Below are 13,600 nucleotides of genomic sequence, written 5' to 3' on the forward strand. Positions count from 1 at the left end.
AAAAAAAGGATGCTTTAGAAAATGAAACATCGCTGCAACATAATGAGGCATTATTTATAATAGTATAATAGCCCCTCCAACTGGTGCTCTCCCAATGGTTTAGATGTAGGCTGTGCAAATGCCATACTTTTACAGCACCCCCTTCTACAAAGAATCCTAGTAACTGTAGTCTGAGTCCTGGAAACTCAGGCTCTTTGAGGAGTAAGCCATAGTTCCTAGAATTTGTTGAGTGGGGAATGAGTTTAAACGTCTGATGCATATACAGTGGTACCTCAGTTTATGAACTTAATCCGTTCTGGAAGTCTGTTCTTAAACCAAAACCGTTCTTAAACCTAGGCACACTTTCCCTAATGAGGCCTCCCGCCACCGGTGCCCTTCCACCGTTCGGATTCTGTTCTTAGACCGAGTAAAGTTCCCAAACCAAGACAATATTTCCAGTTTTGCGGAGTTTGTAAACCAAATCGTTCTTAAACCGGACTGTTCTTAAACCGAGGTATCACTGTACACCCTACAATTCCCATTTGCCACAACAACCCTGTGTTTCCTGCAAGCTCTCATTGAATGCTCCTACAACTTCCATAAATTTGGGGAAGGGATGCACTGGGGGGAGGGCCTGAAGTAGCATGAAATCTTCATGACAACCTTGGTCTATGAGAACCATTAAATGTTTCTATCATATGAGACAGAGCTTGTTGCTTCATTCCTGGGGGGGGGGGCAGAGTTCCTTGCCTTGAGGGGAGGCAGGGTGGCTGGTTACACAAGAGAGCAAGATCTTTGGTGTACTTTGACAACTGCTAAGTGGCATTGTGCTGGTTCCAGGGGTGACCACTTCCTTCCTCTAAACTTTAACTGATGTTCTCAAGCAAATGTTCAACGGTGATAAAGGCTCTGATATCCAGCACCACAATGGACACCCTAGTTTGACATCATCAGAGTTGTTATGAGTAGGGATCTATAGACTGTTTTTGTTGTGATTGTCTGTATGTTACACTCACACTCACACACACTGTGAATGTTTAATTATTTAAAACTATTTTTCGATGTTTTTAGCTATTCTTATTTTATCTGTAAGCCGCCTTGAGTCCCTGTCAGAGAAAAAGGTGGGGTATAAATAAATATAACAACAATATCACCCATCAATGAATTTTTATTTTTTATTATTTTACTGAGTATAGACTAAACAAAACACACCTATTCACAGCTAATTCTTGCTCTGTGGTCAGTGTATGTGAGTTTTCATAAAGTTGTCACAGAAACACTTTATGCAGGTGTACATTTATAAATTCTGATGCGACTTTCTGTTAATTTTATGCAACTGCTTTTTACAATGAGTAGGAAAGATTTTTTTTTTGCCATAATTAGGGCATGTTTAATGAGGCAGTGATATGCACAGGAAATGCTGCTGCAGCAAATTGGCCCCAGTATTGCTCTTTCCTGTCATGGTCTTGCGACACAACCAGCTCTTTTCTTCAGTATTGTCTATATTTAGCTCTTGTCCAAGTACAATTGACAGGGTGTTATCTTTGCGCAGCGTTGCAAAATGACTAAATGCACATGTTAGGAAGTATTCAAATACAAATATTTGCAGATATACCATAGAGCTGTTTAAAATGTGGGGGAAATAACTTTAGGAAAACTTGGAAGAGATCAAAACAAAGCCTCTCCAAAAAAAAAAAAATAAAAAAAAAATCCTTTGTATGGTCACTTGAGAGCCAGTAGACAAATATGGAGCACTCAGTAGCCCTAGGACTTGTTGCTAGACACAGCCTGTCTTCTGTCTTCCCTACAGATGCAAAATGTTCCGTAGATGAAATGGAGAAACTTTACAAGTCCTTAGAGCAAGCGAGTTTGTCTCCCATTGGGGACAGGCGACCTTCTACAAAAAAGGAGCTGAGAAAATCCTTCATCAAGAGGTGCAAAAACCCGACTGTTAATGAGAAACTCCACAAAATCCGAGCACTGAATAGTACGTTAAAGGTGAGCATTTATGGAGTTGTTGTGCTTCAGCTGTTGTTGAGGCATTTAACTCATTGTGTGTAATTTTTAGCAGCCTCAGAAAATCCCTGAAATCATGATTGTGTTTACAATCTGGGTATTCTTTTAAATTTTTTTGAAGGTCAATGTTATCTTCTTTGGTCTCCAGAGCCAATAGCTTGGAGAGGAGAACATTAGGATTGGACAACAATCCAGATATGAGAGACCTCTAGTGGTCAACTCACATTTCTAGTTTCACAAACTTTTCTTTCTTTCTTTCTTTCTTTCTTTCTTTCTTTCTTTCTTTCTTTCTTTCTTTCTTTCTTCTAGTGCAAGGAACATGACTTGGCCACGATTAACCAGTTGTTGGAGGATCCTGAGCTAACAGCAAGGAAGTACAGGGAGTGGAAGGATTCAAACACCATGTTGGTCCAAGATATCTATCAGCAGCAGGATGTTCTGAATACGCCTGAAGAAAATAGCACAGAAGCAGAGACGATGCTGCAACCATCTTTCATTGAAAGCACTATCTGAGAGGAGTGGACTGTGTGGTACTTTCCCCACACTGTCTTCATTTACAAATAGTATAAGCTGCTACCGTTTCCGGTTTTGATTTTCTAGTGGAGAACTCAACCCGTTAGCCAGAGCATTATTTCTTATCTCAGTATTAGGAACATAGGAAGCTGCCTTAAGCCAAGGCAGTCCATCTAGCTCAGTGTTGTCTACACTGGCCGGCAGGAAGGGGTTTTCCCCAGCCCTTCTAGGGCACGCCTGGGATTAAAACTCAGACCTCCTGCATGCGAAACAGAGCTCTATCCTGAGCCCTGGCTCTTCACCATTCTATCTTCCTTTAAGTGAGTGATTTACCTTATCTTCCTTCAAGATAGAATGCCACTACCCAAGTGGTGTCATCACAGTGGTGATGTCACAGTCTTTGTGAACTTCTAAGGAGAGCAATTATCTGGTGGACAGGAGTTGGAATTCCATTTTTTAAAAATGGCTGACCTTCATAACACAAATGTTTTAGCAAGCACAACAGCTGGACATTAAGGGTTTTAAAGAGTATGTACATAGTGTAAATAAGAAGTTCATGGTTATTTTAAAGTTTGCTAAGAGAAGTAAAAAAAAAAAAAGTTGTAGAAATGCTGCCAGGGTTCAAACAAACAAACAAACCACCCTTTTGTTGTAGCTTGTCTAAACTTCCATTAAGATTGTAACCTCTGCTGATGACTGGATGGTGCCTGTCTTCTGTTAAAAAGCCTTGTCATCTGTTGAGTGAACACCTTTTGCAATCATAGCATCACTGTATTTATGAATGGCCAGAAAAAAAGTTGTTTCCTTACATCATCTGGGGAAAGTTGCATTTGAATTGTTTTTCATGCCAAAATAAATTCTGCAGCGTTGTGCAAACTCTGTTAGGTTTCTGGGTTGTTGTTTTTTCTGTTTTATGGAACAGTGTGCTAAAGATTCTTACAAAAGAAAAAGAAAACTCTTCTCAATATGAAAATATATACTTTGCAGGGAGCTTCAACAGGATATAATTTTTTTTTTGTTAATTTGCAGCAGAATGCATCTGGCTGACTTACCCTACAAATGCATGTTGTTGCTTACTACCCATATTCACTGTACAGTATTGCTAAAGAATCAGTTTTGTCCCTGGTGTTGACTCCAGTCATTAAAGATAATGCTTCTTCAACTTTGCATAGCATCTCTCCCCTGGGTTTAGTTTCAATAATATGCCAGAGTGTGGTGGAATGTTGGGAACCACTCTGAATACTGGCCTGCATCATATGTTCACCTGCAAACCTTTTCTGCATGATAGGAATTTTTGTCCATCCATCTCCTGCCCACCATGGAGGAGGGGTTGTCAAATGTGGTTGTAGTCAGTGACCTTGTAGCGAAACGGATCATGCCATGATGCTATAGGTGATATCGCATCAGTGAATAAAATGATACAGGTCAACGCAGCCAATCATATCTTGCAACATGATGATACCATTGAAGGCAAAGAAGAATTCAAGATAAATGAATATTTTTACAAGGACTGCCAAAGATGAAAAGGGGAAGCACATTTTGGCATTACCCTCCCCCACAAAAAAGGGTCGGGTTTTTTGGCTCAGTTCTAGCTGAGTCCCAGAAAAGCAGTCGACCTGAGGAATCTCTTAGTTTACAAATAAACAAATAAACCCATTGTAATTATAGAAAGCATTCTTTAATTTATGTGAGGTGAATTTTCTAGCAGGAAGGAAGGAAATTCTTCGGCTTTCTTGCAACGTTAAGTTAGAATAGTATTTCCTGGCTTGTGTGAAGCACTCGGAACGGAATATACATCTCCAATTAAATTTGTTCATCCTGACTGAGCTGTTTTTTGGATTGTGGCAAGTTCTGCTTTTTAATAATAACTCCTTCCTGACATTGTCCCAAAGTCCCCCACTCTATTGCAAGTGGGAGAAGGCAGGCTGAAACTGCTTTTGCCCTTGAGATTTCATATAAGCAGAGAATGAACAACCTTTTCTTTTCTTTTTCTTTTGGTAAAGACAAGACAATTCCAAGTATGAGTGTCAGTCTGGTATACATTGCAACCAGTGGTGCCAACTTGAATGAAGTGTTGGGGGAGGCATTTAAGCCCTGCTACACATAATTGATCACAAGATGTGCAGACGCACACCATTTGAATGGCAATGTCAGTCAAATTTTGGGGGCCCTCAAATATTTTTTTTGGGGGGGCAAAGGGCCATCAGCCCGTAGGCACCGGCTCCTATGATTGCAGCAGGTCTGGGCAAACCCAGGTCAGTGGTCAGGTGTGATGGGGTTGTAGTTCAACCAGATCTGGAGAGTACCACATTTTACAACCCCTCCTCTAACCACTTCACCACTCTGTTTAATGCCAGTAGTGCTGTTGGAAGGGACCCCGAGGGTTCTCTAGTCCAATCCTGTGCAATGCAGGAACCACAGCTAAAGAATTTCTGGCAGATGGTCCACCAACCTCTCTTTAAAAACCTCCAATAAAGGAGATGTCAGTCTACCTGAGCTGAATTAAGTACTTCCTGAAACGCACTCCTCCCAGAGCAATCCTGGCTTGCTCCCAGATAAGTGTGTATTAGGACTGCAGCCTAGAGATTGCACCTTTAGTAAAAGATGACTCCCATTGTGATTGCAAACTTAAGAATTGACTGAACATGGTAAAGAAATGGGTTTAATTTATTGTCCGTGACATGACTTATTCTAAATGCTTTTGAAGATGCAAAACAAAGTGTTCTAATATTTATGACAAAACAACAACAAACCTATAGTTACGTGAAACATACAGTCATACCTCGTGTTGTGTTTGCTTCAGGTTGAGCGTTTTCAAGTTGCGTCCCGCAGCGACCCAGAGGTACCAGAAAGGGTTACTTTCGGGTTTCGCCGCTCACGCATGCACAGACGCTCAAAATGACGTCACGCACATGTGCAGAAGTGACGAATCGTGGCCCTCGCACGCACAGATGTGAGTTGCATCCTGCTCAGGTTGTGAACAGGGCTCCGGAATGGATCCCGTTCGCAACCAGAGGTACCACTGTACTCAATAAACACACAAGACGTAACCAGCTGCACTTTTGAATAAATAAGGTATACTATTCATTGTATCAAATTGTATCAAACCAATATTGTGCTTGTCCCAATAATCCTGCTTTGTAACAGTCACTGCTTACTGCAACCACTACTATGCTATAAGATCCACTATCCTGTAATGAGCCTGTTACTGATGAAGCCTAGGATGGCGAAACAAGGCTAATATTCCGGAAATCCTTGTCTTCGACTCTGTGAAAGAATTCTGTGGAACTGTAACAACCCTTCATGTGGATTATTTGACTCTTTGAACAGACAGGTGGAATAGATACTTTTACATGTATGGACCTTATGCATGAACTGACTAGAGAATGAACTGATCCACTGGGACTTCTGCTTTTTTCGTTGAACTTTATGAGACTTCTGTTGAAATTTACAATTTGATACATTGAATAGTAGACCTTATTTATTCAAAAGTACAGCCAGTTACTTCTAATATCTATGACAGCAAGAATGAATATGGTGCCTGAAAACAGCTTGTATCACTAGAAAAAGCAGTGTGTTTCTCTCTCTCTCTCTCTCTCTCTCTCTCTCTCTCTCTGTGTGTTTCTCTATGCTGGGTTTTTGAAAATGGCACACAAGCGCATCCTGCTGGGTTTTCATGGTACTACAAGGACTTGTTAGAGTATATTTTCCTTTTCGTTCCTGTTTTGTATGATGGATACATTTATTTGATCAACTGAAGATGCCTTGACCAGAGGGCAGAATATAATTAACTTATATTTGCATAAGTAATGGGTTTCGCCTATCCATGTCACACTGAAGCAAAGAGATGCAGCTGTTTCCTAGCTCTTTGTAAGCACTTGGACTAAAAGCTTTATTGAACTGTGCTTAGAGGCAGAGACCAACCACAATGCAGAGCCCTTGGAGTCATGGTTCAGTTCTAGCCATGACTTGCCATGCCCTAGGCATAATTTCTCACATACAAACAGCCCTTGTTAAAAATAAATTTCACATAAAGGTGTTGGATTTCTTTTCTAGTTGAGTGCTATGGCTAGCTGGCTGGTGTTTGTTTTTGATTTGCGCTAATTCATAAACTAGCAAAGCACCCATGAGAATGATGGGCTGGTTCTCTGACAGATTGCCTGGAGGAAGAGACCTCTCTCTTCCTCCTTTATTCACACCACATATTTAAAGCGCTAGGATATCACTTTAAACAAGTCATGGCTTTTCCCAAAGAATTCTGGGACCTGCCATTTGTTAAGGGTGCTGGGAGTTGTTAGGAGACCCCCCTATTCCACTCCCAGAGTTACATTTCCCAGAGTTCCCTGGGAGGAAAGATTGCTAAAGCACCCTGAGAATTGTAGCCCTGGAAGGGGAATCTGGGATCTTCTAACAACTCTCAGCACCTTTAACAGAATTATTTTTTTTTGGGGGGGGGAGCCATGACCGTTTAAAGTGGTTTTATAGTGCTTTCAATGTATGATATGAATGTGCTCATTCTCTCTACCCCCCTGCCCCTCCCCAATTTAGAACCCAATTTCTCCAATAGAAGGTAACTTCACCAGGAACATAGGAAACTGCCTCAGGCCTTTGATCCATCTAGCTCAGTATTGTCTACACACTGACTAGCAGGGCCTCTCCAGGGTTTAAGGCAGGGGACTCTCTTAGCCCTACATGGAGATGTTAAGGATTGAACCTGGGGCCTTCTGCATGCAAGGCAGGTGTACCACCACAGTGCTATGGCCCTGGCAATGTCAGCTGGACACAGAAATCTGAGGTGAACCCAGAACCAGAAGCTGTGGGATGAGCCAATAGCCGGGCTTAAAGAGCAAATCTGAATCGGAGGACAAGTCAGTAATGAAGGATACAGGAATACACCACAGCTCAAGAAGATCGTGGCTCAAGGAAGACTCAGCTGAATTGGGAAATCCTTTCTACTCCTTTCTGCCCTGGGGTTTCCACATGGCCAATCCTGTGGGAGTGAATCCCATTGAACTCAACAGGGTTTACCAAGAATCACAGTTGGATGGGATCCTGAAGGTCACCGGGTCCAACCCCCTGTATTTCAGGAATGTCAACCAAAGCATCCACAACAGATGGCCACCACCCAACCTCTGCTTTAAAACCTCCAATGAAGGAGAGCCCACCATCTCATGTGGGAGTCTGTTCCACTGCCAACCAGGGTGGGTGGAGTCAGTCCAGGGCTGAGGGAGCTTTATAGAGAAAGTTGTCCAGTTCAGTTCAGTGTTTCACCACACAGGGAAGCTGCACACTGATTAAACACCTTCTGCTAAGTGATAGCACTTATTAAGGGAGCCTGCCCATTCACACCCACGAACTAGAAGTTGGGTGAGTTGGCTGGAGCTGGTGGGATGGCAGGTGGCCCCTGGAAGGTTGCCCACAAGGGTGAAAGGGGTTCCCCACCTTTGAGGAGCAAGTGCAAGAACAGGCCAAAACAAGTCAAAACTTTGACACTATTAGTCTCCAGCTTTTTCTGTCCTGCCACCCACCTTTAGCCCAAACATGTACTTGAGAACTAAGATCTCTCTCTTTTTAAGCCACATATCTGGATGTGGTACTGATGCTGCTCCTGCAACACCTTAGTTCAGCAGGGATGGGGAATCTGTAATCTCGGCCAGCATGGTTAATGGCCTGGGATTTGGGGAGTAGTATTAGTAGTAGTTGTTGTCGTCATAGTTATTTGAGTTTATATCCTGCCCTATACCCGGAGGTCTCAGGTCGGTTCACAGAATAAAATCAAGATATAAAACCACAAAATACCTAAAAAAAATAGCAACCCAATACCCTCTCCCCCAAAAAACACATTTTAAAAGGGCATAGAATGTCAATTGGATCAACCGAAGGCCTGGTTAAAAAGGAATGTTTTTGCCCGGTGCCTAAAGGTGTATAATGAAGGTGCCAGGCAAACTTCCCTGGGGAGGGCATTCCACAGACAGTGAGCCACAGCAGAGAAGGCCCCGTTCTCATGTTGCCACCCTCAGGACCTCTCGAGGAGGTGCTGAAGAAAGAAGAGGAGTGCGAGGGGAGTGCACCGCCCCTGGCAGCATGATCCCGGTGGAGTGCCATCGCGGCTGCCCCCCTGCCTGCGCTGGGCACCACGCCCCTGCAGGCAGCATGCCACACCCCCAGGACGCATACCAGACCTGCCCCTGCCTGCTCTCCACCCTCTGGTGCCGGAGCATGAAGCTCCGCCACTGTGAGGAGGAGGAGGAGGCACATGAAGAAGGGCCTTGGAAGATGATCTCAAGGTCTGGGTATGTTCATATGGAAAGAGGCAGTCCTGAGCCAATTAAGGCTTTATAGGTCAAAACCAGCACTTTGAACTGGGCTCGGAAACTAATTGGTAGCCAGTGCAGTCGGACCAGGATCGGTGTAATATGTTCAAACCGCCTTGTTCCGGTGAGCAGCCTGGCTGCTGAATTCTGCACCAGCTGAAGTTTCTGAACCAACTTCAGAGCCAGCCCTACGTATAATGTGTTGCAGTTATCTAACCTTGAGGTTACCAGAGCACAGACAATAGTAGTTAGGCTATCCCTGCCCAGCAACATCTGGAGGGGCACATGTCCTTTTACCCTTGCAGTAGTGATCCCAGCTCACCAGTTGAAGACCAATCACTCACACAGAGTTCTAAGCCAACTCTGGTTTCCTGCGTCATTTTTTGGTGCGTAGCAGGGCAGACTAAATTTGAAGAGGACAGTAATTCATACAGTGAATCTTTATCCTCATGGAAGTTGTAGTGACCCCTTTCTTCCCCCACCCCTCTTTCTGTTCAAACTCTGCCCTTGCCTGAAAGCCTCTCCTTTTGTTCACTGTCCTATGACATTCTCTTCCTTTCCTCTGCTGAGTGTCTCAGGCAACCAGGTACTTCTCACTCCATCAGGTAACGGTAAAGGGACCCCTGACCGTTAGGTCCAGTCGCGGACGACTCTGGGGTTGCACGCTCATCTCGCTCTATAGGCCAAGGGAGCTGGGTCATGTGGCCAGCATGACTAAGCCACTTCTGGCGAACCTGAGCAGCGCATGGAAATGTCATTTACCTTCCCACTGGAGCTGTACCTATTTATCTACTTGCACTTGAAGTGCTTTCAAACTGCTAGGTGGGCAGGAGCTGGGACCGAGCAATGGGAGCAGGGATTCGAACTGCTGATCTTCTGACTGGCAAGCCCTAGGCTCTGACCCCATCACTCCCATAACATCAACACTATTTTTTTAAAAAAGAGGTTTCAGACTTACTGAGTTTCTTTTCTATTGCTGAGCTCAGCATGAAAGCTAATTTTGTTTAATAAGACCTATTCCTGTTCTTGTTGCAACTGCAAACTAGCCTTGATTGCTAATTTAATGCAGAATTTATTGAGCAATCTAACCTAATTATAGGAGATTATGTGTGTGTGGTTTTTGTAACGGTGACTGACTACGAAAGCTGATTTCTGACAAAGATGTTTTCATATTATTGCTGTTTCAGGGGTTTTTTGTTTTTGTTTTTTAAAAAAGGACAATTCAAAACTGATAGGTACATGAGTACCTTTAGATATTCCTCAATAATGTTTGCATCTTGAAATGCTGAATCTAAAAAGTATTGTAGTGAGTTGTATTGTCAATAAAATATTTTGACACGGGAGGCAGAAAATGGTATGGGACCTTCCGTCTATTATCTCCTAGAAAGTTCCAGTCAGAAGCCCCACTACAACGAATGGTTGTGCAATTCATTTCAGTGAGTCTCGCTGAGAAGAATTTTTCAATGGATTTGGCCCTTTAAGTCAATCTCTCAGTGTCACAGGAAATAATACCCCAAATTTACTGCTTGAAGATGGTTACATAACCTGCTTCATGGTTGGGTTGCTTCAGGTGACTAGGGCTATAATCCAATATCCTCTTACCTGAGAGTAAGCCATACTGAACTTGGTTGGATTTACTTCTGAATAGACATGCATAGGAGTCTTCTGTAAATATATTTGTGCTACTGACTATACAACTCCAATGGACTGACCCAAGAGAGAGTGGAAGGGAGGATCTCTGACCTTGTTTGGCAGCTGGACCTGGGGTGGGGGCCGTGGAGAGATGGGCCCACACAAGCAGTGCTGTGTCTCCATGGAGAGCCACGCAGTGATGGCTGATTTCCTGACTACCCGCCCTCCCCTTCTGCTGCTTGTTTCCACCAGCTTCACCTGCTGTACACCACACATAAATGAAAAAAAGTTTGATTCAGATTTTTCTTTATTAATGCATCAGGGGCAAAGAAGTCAGGTCACAAATTGTTGTAACACATTTACAATGAATATTCATGCCTTCTCAGAAAAGCACAGTTCAGCAGTGTTGGTTTATGCTTTGATACGAGGTTCCCCATCATCACTTTCAGCAAGATACGTTGAATAATGTACTGAAAACAGTTCCGATATTGCACACAAATGAATATTTCAAATTCTTGTGCTTGACTAACCCATGGAGAGAGGTTGTGATGCTCAGAGACACCGTTCTACTCCTGGCATAAAAGAAATAACTGAGAGGATGTGGGAGAGCTATTGAATGCAGTAACCTCTGAGCTCTGCTTTAATTATGTTTTCTTCAAGAGGTTCATAATGGACATGGAGTATTGGAGCACTGAGGGTAGATCAGTAACGTTAATTGTGTTGTTTAGACAAGTTGGCTGCTGGGGCTACTCTTGTGTTCAGTTTTTCACCTGATAACAAGTAAGATGCTTCCAATAATAATGTAACATCCTTGCAAGAGTCATTGGGCTTTTCTTTAGAATTGAGGAGCCTTAAGATCAGCCTTGGGGACGCAGGTGGCGCTGTGGGTAAAAGCCTCAGCGCCTAGGGCTTGCCGATCGAAAGGTCGGCGGTTCGAATCCCTGCGGCGGGGTGCGCTCCCATCGTTCGGTCCCAGCGCCTGCCAACCTAGCAGTTCGAAAGCACCCCCGGGTGCAAGTAGATAAATAGGGACCGCTTACTAGCGGGAAGGTAAACGGCGTTTCCGTGTGCGGCTCTGGCTCGCCAGAGCAGCGATGTCACGCTGGCCACGTGACCCGGAAGTGTCTCCGGACAGCGCTGGCCCCTGGCCTCTTAAGTGAGATGGGCGCACAACCCCAGAGTCTGTCAAGACTGGCCCGTACGGGCAGGGGTACCTTTACCTTTACCTTTAAGATCAGCCTTACCCAACATGGTGACCTCCAAACGTTGTTGGACTACAACTCCCAGTAGCCTCAGCCAGAATGAGTCAGTGATGATGGGAGTTGTACTCCAAAACATCTGGGGGACACCAGATATGGGGAAGCTGTTTAAGACAATGGCCAACTGCTGCCTAGAAAATAGTTGGGCTTGCAAACAACCTGGTCAGAGTTATATCTATGGTTTGCTAGTTCAGTCTCCAGGTCAAAGACTGGTGCTGCTTTGCATGTTTGTTTCCTGACTTTCTGGAGTAAAGAAAGTGCTTTGTCGCTTTTACTATTAGTATTGAAACTTGTCTTTTTCCACCTATCCCCTAACTGTAAGAAACTGGGCCTGGTTTGCATTGTAGATGGTAGGACTCTTCCTTCCCATATATCAGGAATTGGCTTAACTAGGGTGAACCAGCTCACATCTGTGCAAGGAAAACTTTTACATGTTGATTCTTAAAAGCCAGATTTGAGGATGTAGATGCATACTGTGCTGGGTGCTTTACAAACATACTTAAATTAGTTTTAATCCACGGACTGACTTGCCTGGATTCTATCTGCAAGGGATTGCAGTGTTTCAGTAGCTCTAATTAGGAGGCCAAGAGTGATGTGTAAAACAATTTACAGAGAGATCAGCAGCAGCCTAGTTCTCATCAGCTGTATACACAATTGGTTTGCTGTACAGTATTTGTTTGTTATTATCCTGCCTTTCCACCAGATGGTGCCCAGGCAGTCTCCTTGTTGCTCATGGCTGCCCTTTGCTCACATACTTTGCTGTTAGGAATATAGGAACATAGGAACATATTTAGTCAGGCAATTGGTCCATCAAGTACAATATTGCCTACACTGCCTGGTAACAGCTCTCCGTGGTTTCAGGCAGGGACAGGTCTACCTGGAAATATCTGGGAGCTTCTGCATACAGTACTTTCCCACTAAGCTACAAACCTTCATGTTGTTTGATATTTTATGGAAGATCACACTTTGTCCAATGCATCGCTGAACATGTGACCTTGGACTTCTTCTTGGCATAAATGGGAAAAGTTCTTCTGAAGCTCTTCTGCTAAGAGGACTGCCATTTTTTAAAATTTATTTTTTTGCTTGCTCTGACCTGGCCTAACCATCAGTCTTGGGGCTAATCCAGATCTTAACCTGAGCAAAATTATTTTCTTTCTGATTGAGAATGCTCTTTTCTGACCTTGGATTGGTGCTCGGTCCAATACCTAGGATCCAATGGACTCTTAGTCCAGAGCTTGCACGCCTGTCCCAAAACAGGTCCATTCCTGTGAATTGATCTTTGGTGTTAGGCACAAATCACACTTTCCTCACTTAGCATGCTCCTCAACAATCTACTTTATTACTAGGTAGCATGCTGTTTCGCAAAATCTTTCCCAGCTTTCTTTGATGCTGCTGCTTGCAACAGCAATATGCCCCAGTGAGGACACCCCACACAGAGAACATGCAGAGATTTGCAGGCAGTTGAGAGCCTTTTCTTCTTGATCTACAATCTAGATGAATCAATACTGAGTGGTAAAGGATGAAGCCTTGTGTTGTACATACTAACACACTTGTATGCATAGGCAGGCATTTTATTGGGGGGGAGGGAGGGAGAACCTCAGTTTGCTGTGTATTTTTATTGATTTTTATTAATTTAGGGGGGGTAGCTGCCCCTCCCTGCCCCTCCCTGCCCCTCCCTGCCCCCCCCAGCTATGCCCATGGGCATAGGTGACAGAAAACACTATAGAATTACCGGTAACTGTTGCCTTGATGGGTGGGTTTTAGGCCAGTATATCTAAAGAATGCATTATCTCAGAGTAAAAAAATAAAATAAAATTGGGAATCTCTAAGTTATTGACCTACTTCCTGTTGAAGACACACACACCTCATTTCTTTCTCCCTCCACCC

The 13,600-nt window shown here is 43.7% G+C and overlaps 1 protein-coding gene and 1 long non-coding RNA gene across 9 annotated transcripts in view; one reads left to right on the top strand and one right to left on the bottom strand.

The window, feature by feature from the left end:
* The window catches only part of IPCEF1 (interaction protein for cytohesin exchange factors 1), a 56,431-nt gene extending 53,043 nt beyond the window's left edge, over positions 1-3,388 (top strand). For all 8 annotated transcript variants that reach the window (XM_079971547.1, XM_079971545.1, XM_079971546.1 and 5 more), the window contains 2 exons: positions 1,790-1,977; positions 2,305-3,388. In XM_079971547.1, coding sequence (XP_079827673.1) covers positions 1,790-1,977; positions 2,305-2,508 — 392 coding nt within the window. In that variant the 3' untranslated portion in view covers positions 2,509-3,388. The remainder of the gene's footprint in view (positions 1-1,789; positions 1,978-2,304) is intronic.
* Positions 3,389-10,743: 7,355 nt separating this feature from the next.
* On the bottom strand, positions 10,744-13,012 carry LOC307213578. The gene is made up of 2 exons (XR_013837579.1): positions 11,694-13,012; positions 10,744-11,316 (listed from the first exon to the last, which is right to left on the bottom strand). It is a non-coding gene; the product is annotated as an uncharacterized lncRNA (long non-coding RNA).
* Between the last annotated feature and the right edge of the window lie 588 nt (positions 13,013-13,600).

This window comes from Podarcis cretensis (assembly GCF_951804945.1).
Source record: "Podarcis cretensis genome assembly, chromosome: 3".
In the NCBI taxonomy this organism is placed as follows: domain Eukaryota; kingdom Metazoa; phylum Chordata; class Lepidosauria; order Squamata; family Lacertidae; genus Podarcis; species Podarcis cretensis.